The sequence below is a fragment of the Nematolebias whitei genome, chromosome 8 (genome assembly GCF_014905685.2).
Source record: "Nematolebias whitei isolate Nwh7 chromosome 8, NemWhi1, whole genome shotgun sequence".
NCBI lineage: Eukaryota > Metazoa > Chordata > Actinopteri > Cyprinodontiformes > Rivulidae > Nematolebias > Nematolebias whitei.
In genome coordinates this window covers 21,648,148-21,654,792 of record NC_056505.1, presented here as the reverse complement: position 1 = coordinate 21,654,792, position 6,645 = coordinate 21,648,148, and the positions used below count along the sequence as shown (strand labels likewise).

Here is a 6,645-nt window from a genome sequence, read left to right as displayed (position 1 = left end):
ACGGACGGACGGACGGACGGACGGACGGACGGACGGACGGACGGACGGACAGACAGATAGATATACATCTAAATTCTCTAAAAGAGCACCGAATGTCATGACTTAAACTCCCTGCCTCCACTGCTCTCAGCCACCAGCAAGTGGTCTTGGACAAGCCCACTTCTACTCTCTGCACGGAGAACAGCTGATCAGCTGCAACAGGAAGTTTATCCTGCAGCATGGGCTGCACAAATGTGCAGGAGGTGCTAAATAAGTTCAAACAATTTATTTTAAATAAAAATTCTATGCCGATCGTGCGGCTCATGCATCAATCAGTCATGTCATGTACAATCTTATTTTGAAAAATTGCGATAGAGCAAGTCCGCAATAAATGACCTGCGAAGTAGCGAGGGACTACTGTACTAAAGACAATGTTGTGTTCATTTACGTGGAGAGCAGGACATTAAACATGTACTGGAATATTTAACTGTCAAAGTCTGTAACAGGTAAGATATTGATTGTTTTTAACCTTTTCACAAAACTTTATTTCAAAAGATCTGAATTATCCCTTTGCCAAATTAAATCCATATAATCCTTTTGTTTTCTCACCTTATTGGTGGCTGTGGCACTGGAGCCGGGAACCACAGGAACGTTAGTGACCTGCACCAACAGGTAGTGATTATCAATCAGAGGCCACGCCCCCTCCACCTTACAAGTCTGAAAACTGTCCTTGAATGTTCTTAGGTGCGGGTCCCCAAACAACCCACAGAAGTAGTACTCAGGCTGAGAGTGGCCGTGGCCATGGCTGTGAGAGTGTGAGTGTGTGTGCCCGTGGGAGTGTGTGTGGGCATGCTGGGTACGGCTGTGGTAGTTGCAGGGTTCAGGGTGGATCTCGGGGTGCGTGGAAGACGTTGGCCCGTCTCTGGAACAGTTCCTCTGGCTCATGAGGTCCGAGATGCCCAGCACAGCTGAGTGGAAGACCAGGTTTCCCCGGCAGGCCTTGGCTGTCTTCTGGGTGCAGGCTGAGTAGGCGCGTAAAGCCTTGCAGAACTCAGTGTGAAAGCCATCCACGGCAGGCGTCAGGTGGGAGGTCAGGGAGACGAAATCAGTGGTGCACTTCTGGATTCGACACTGAGTGGTGGCCACCTGGCACTGACCTGGAAAAAAAAAAAGCACAAACGCCGGGTCAAACAACCTGGTATGAAGCTAATTAATTACAGTTATGTAACCTCAGATGTATGACATATCAGGTTTGAACCTGATTAAAAGCTGGATCTTACTCGGAAGTGGAAAGTTCTCATACGAGACAGATAAGGTTACTGTGAGAGAATAGCTGTCTTTGATCTTAATCTCACAACGGTATCAGCCTGTTCGAGCTAATAAAACTACAAAAAAATTCTAACTAGTTGCCAATTCTTGATCAATCAGTGCCGCTTTGTGAGTGTAATAAAGTTGAAGACTAATAAACCAAAGAGCAGTCAGACAGGAAAGATGAAGCATGTTTTTTCCCACAAGGAGTGAAATGATACTGTAGACAAGAAGCACATAAAACACAACTTTAGTTAGAGGGGAAAGGTTACACTTACAAACCAACCCTGATTATGTGAAGTGTAGCACATCAACGAGAGTTTGTAATGCTCAGCAGCGTAATGTAAAAATATCATACCTATCACAAACAGATTTCTCAGTTTAAAACAGTCTGTGAACCTTTATCTGTTTCTACATTTCTGAGAGGAACTTGGGTCAAAACAGCCTTTTGTATCGCTGATCATCAGAGAGAAGCAGAGGTTAGAGCCAGAGAGAGATTAGACCAGACCTAATGCATCAGTCACAGCATGCTGCTATTAGATTAGTCCAGATAGAAAGGCTCTGCAGTGTGTGTGTGTGTGTGTGTGTGTGGCTGCACACAAACTCAAGCAGCAATCAAAAATCTTCAGAGGGTGATCATGTCCAAGTAAAAGCAGAAGGTGCATGCTTTAAAAAAATAAAATAAAAATCAACAGATTCTCCAACAAATGAGCAAAACTAAGCCAACAGCACACCCCTGTTCCTGGACTCACAGAGGAACTGGGCACCACCATACGGGGGCAGTGCTGCTCCAGTTTGAACAATCAGGGCGCAAGACGAGGACCCCCAACTTACGCCAAGCTACAGAATCTTGCCCCTGCCTGTTAAATGACATTAGCCCACAGATACACACACACACACACACACACAGGCTGACCCCTGCACAGACTGTCTGAGCACTGAGGTTACATTGTGTCTGCAGACTGGCACTCTGAATGCATCATTCTTCTCCTCCTACCAGGCCTGCAGCACCCAAAAACTCCTTCCAGTCATGTTGGACTAAGTTTATTCTGGTTCTGAAGGCTTTAGGATCCTGGTGGGCTGCACTAAAACACACTAAAGAACTCATCAATAACATTTTCTGAGCAAGAAGAAAGCTGACCTTGTAACGGAAGGACTCAAGCTCAAACTTCTGACTTTTAAAGATGCACTGCGATAACTTTCTGCAGGTCTGTCAAAGAAAGAGGACTTTTTGTGCGCTGATTAATTGTGCTCTGACGATCTAAATGCCAAAGCACAACTCTTTTATTTTTGTTCCCCAAGGATGCCGATGATCTTTTGAGCATGCAGAGCTGTTCTGTGAAAGGAAAATCTAATCTCTGCATATAAATAAGGAATTTATGATAAATGGCGTTGAGGTGGTGAATACTAAACAAGACATGAAAAGAGAATCAACAGATTTTCAGATTATTAAGAGCAGAATAAGGAGGTCTTCTTGTGTGGAACTAATGCAGTATTATTGGCTCGCGTCTCTAAAGGAGACACAAAGGGATTCAGCACTGCCTGCAAAATTCAACCCTTTTCTCTCCATCCTCCTTTCAGACTTTCAGCAGCTTTTCTGGTCTAATTTCAGCCTCTTCGCCCCCTCTCCCCCTGCATCCGGAGGCACCTTCTTTACCATCAAACAGAGGTCAAAAGATCTGATTCTCTCAGAGTTGTTTTTCTTCTTCTTAGTGGTTCTTTGTCTCCTAGCCAGGCTCCCTCCAACTTTTCTAATCTCCGCAGATCAGAAAAGGATCCGCTGGGATCATCTCTCAGCCGAGGGAATGGCTCGTGAAGTGCTTATTGATCACCTTGTTGTGTGCACTCTCTCACACTCTGAGCTCAGATCACACCAACGCAAAGCTCAACATACAGCGCACACTTGACTGCGAACAATGCTCCTCGATCCAGACACTCCTTGCCATTCATGTCTAAACATGCGGGGCTGACAGCTGTTGACAAACTGTTTTAAAAACGCGAAACGTATGACACACTTCAGCAAATACAACTCTCGGTTTGCCTCAGCAAACTAAACAATAATGCAAATTCTTTCCAGGTGACGCACGTGTGGAAGTATATAGGAGCTGAGAGAGTGCACATGGCTGTGTGTGCAGAGGTGGGTTTTGTCCTGGTCAACTAATTACAGGAGGTGTAAAGCCACCACTACAGCCGACCCCCCTGCACAGAAAGAAAGTCAAAAACACAACCATAAAAACTGCTATAGAGGATATGCATTTGTGGGAAAACACAGGGAAATGTGGTGTTCAATTAGAAGCAAAGAAGTTGTAATATTATATTTCAGACATTTGATCGAGCATCTGTTGGTGAAAAGATAAAGATTAAATGCAACAATGAGCCCAGCTGGATTTTCCTCTACATTGGGTTTAGTCTTATCCACTTTTTGACTTTTTATGGTCATCAACCCACTGACAGCTTCTGCTCCAACTTGGACTCAATAGGTCTGTTATGTGTATAAACAGGAGGAGAGCTAGTCGCCCTCTTTTCCCTTCTCTTCCCCTCCTCCATGAGCCATTAAGGGGCAGACAGGAGAATGACGGCCCAGGAGAGAGGAGGAGAAACTCGATCCGAGCTCAGACTGCTGCACTGCCGCTGTGGAGAGAGCTATTGTTAGTGCCCAACAATGAGCCCACAAATAACACGAAATGAGCTTTTATGAAGTGGAGCAGACTAAAACTAACGAGGAGTCAACAGAGGAAGCTGGAGTGTGAAACAGAAGGTGTAGTTGCACTTCTTCTTGCAGTGTTCAAGTTACCTATGTGAGCTCCGCAGCACAGAGCGGCGATCAGCAGCAGCAGTGGCCGGAAGCGGCGCACCATGGACGCGGAGGCGAGGCGCTCAGCCCCGCGGCCACAGCATCCGGCTCTCCCCATCCCCGTCCATGCAGGGCCAGGAGGGGAGAGTGGAGCGACTCCCAGAAGGCGAGACGGGGTGGTGTCCAGGCCTTCCTCGCTTCTGTTTCTGCCTCCTCTTCCTCACACTTCTCTCCTTCCTCTCCTCCTCGGGTGCGCAGGGGCATCAAAACGCAGCTGCTGCTCCGCGGAACGCAGGGCGGAGGAGCCGAGGCAAGGAGGAGAAGGAAAACAACTTTTACTCCCTCTCTCCCCGTGAGTACATCCACAGCACGTGATTTCAGGAGCGCTCCCCGACTTTTTCTTGTCGCTGCGTGGTTCCTCTGCTGTCCAACACCCACAGTCACATCGCTCCCTCCCCTCTTCAAAACGGGATTTCGCCTCCACTCTCTCCGCTCCACTCCCCTTTCACTTTCTCCTCCTCCTCCTCCTCCTCGCCAACAAATCAATAAAGAATCAACCAAACCCTGCCGGCGGAAAACCCGCCTCCTGCAGAGAGGACGAGGACTGAAAGTTGTAAAAGTGTCAGATATGATCTCTGTGTAAATCACAGATGTGCTGCCCTTTTTTTATTTCACAAGTTCAACAAAAACACTCAGCTTTTTAAGATGATTTCATTATGTTGCGGCAAAGCTTGTTTTTCTACAGAATATATTTATTCTCATGTGGTTCTCATGGACTTTTCTCACAAATATTTATTGTACTTGACAAACAAAACAAACGAAATCCTACGAAGCTTCATCTCATTGGTGGGTTTTAATTAAACTCTCAGAAATCAATTGTTGAATAAATCAACAGCTGAATATCTTTTTAAATCAATCCAATTCAAGATGGCCACCACTGATAATCCACAAAACCTGCTGAACTCTTGTTTTTTTTAGATGCTCAGCTCAAATTTGGCATGACTCCAACTTTGCTTTGAGCACTTGAGAGCTTTATTCCAACTTTGGCATTTACTATTAGTGTAAACTAGAGCTGTCATGTCTAACTCTGCCTGAAGCCCGGCCAGGCCCAAATTCGGGCCGTGATAATGTGCTGGATGGGCGGGTGGATCAGTGTCTGGCTTTTGATTACGTCAGCAGACATGGCTGGTGATCCAATGGCAACATGGGTTGCCATATAATCCCCAGCTGCACGCGGCCATTTCACCACGAGCTAACCGGCCTTGAAAGAGTTAAAATAAAGTTCAGTAAAGCTTCAGATGGGACTATACTGCCAGGCAACGATCCATCACCCAAATGGACATTCAGCTGCTGCACTCAACGGATGCACGTGGCCGACGACTCAAACAGGTGAGATCCCAAAGCAGACATGTCAGAGCAGGGTCCATGTCTGAATAATGCAGAATGCAGGCAGAAGCAGGGATTTAATGCACTTTGACGGCCATGAAAGGACAAACACCCCCTCAGCTCCGATCTTCTGCCCTTTTTATTCAGTTGCGCGCATCCGTGACTGTTAATAACTATGTAAGCAATCAAAGATTAATTAAAAATTGGCAGAGGGGGGTGGGGGGCGGGAGGTTCAGACCTGTAATTACTGTTAATTCGTCGAGTCGGGTGGGGTTTGGAAATGATGGCTATTCGGGCTGGGGCCGGGTCGGATATTTTGGGCTGAATGCAACTCTAGTGTCAACCCTGTCAGTGTGTTAGCAAAATACAGGTTCTTCTAAAAAAATTAGCATATTGTGATAAAGGTCATTATTTTCCATAATGTAATGATAAAAATGAAACTTTCAGATATTTCAGATTCATTGCACACCAACTGAAATATTTCAAGTCTTTAATTGTTTTAATACTGATGATTATGGCATACAGCTCATGAAAACCCAAAATGCCTGTCCCAAAAAATTAGCATATCATGAAAAGGTTCTCTAAACAAGCTATTAACCTAACCATCTGAATCAACTACGTACATAACTCTAAACACCTGCAAAAGATTCCTGAGGCTTTTAAAAACTCCAAGCCTTGTTCATTACTCAAAACTGCAATCATGGGTAAGACTGCCGACCTGACTGCTGTCCAGAAGGCCATCATTGACACCCTCAAGCAAGAGGGTAAGACACAGAAAGAAATTGCTGAACGAATAGGCTGTTCCCAGAGTGCTGTATCAAGGCACCTCAGTGGGAAGTCTGTGGGAAGGGAAAAGTGTGGCAGAAAACGCTGCACAACGAGAAGAGGTGACCGGACCCTGAGGAGGATTGTGGAGAAGGGCCGATTCCAGACCTTGGGGGACCTACGGAAGCAGTGGACTGAGTCTGGAGTAGAAACATCCAGAGCCACCGTGCACAGGCGTGTGCAGGAAATAGGCTACAGGTGCCGCATTCCCCAGGTCAAGCTACTTTTGAACCAGAAACAGCGGCAGAAGCGCCTGACCTGGGCTACAGAGAAGCAGCACTGGACTGTTGTTCAGTGGTCCAAAGTACTTTTTTCGGATGAAAGCAAATTTTGCATGTCATTCGGAAATCAAG

General features: G+C 46.0%; 1 protein-coding gene across 1 annotated transcript in view; it reads right to left on the bottom strand.

Moving 5' to 3' along the window:
- The window catches only part of rgmb (repulsive guidance molecule BMP co-receptor b), a 14,836-nt gene extending 10,270 nt beyond the window's left edge, over positions 1–4,566 (bottom strand). Inside the window, exons 1-2 of the mRNA XM_037680103.1 lie at positions 4,082–4,566; positions 589–1,136 (exon numbers count right to left, since the gene is read on the bottom strand). Of these exons, the coding sequence (XP_037536031.1) occupies positions 589–1,136; positions 4,082–4,199 (666 nt within the window). The 5' untranslated portion in view covers positions 4,200–4,566. The remainder of the gene's footprint in view (positions 1–588; positions 1,137–4,081) is intronic.
- Between the last annotated feature and the right edge of the window lie 2,079 nt (positions 4,567–6,645).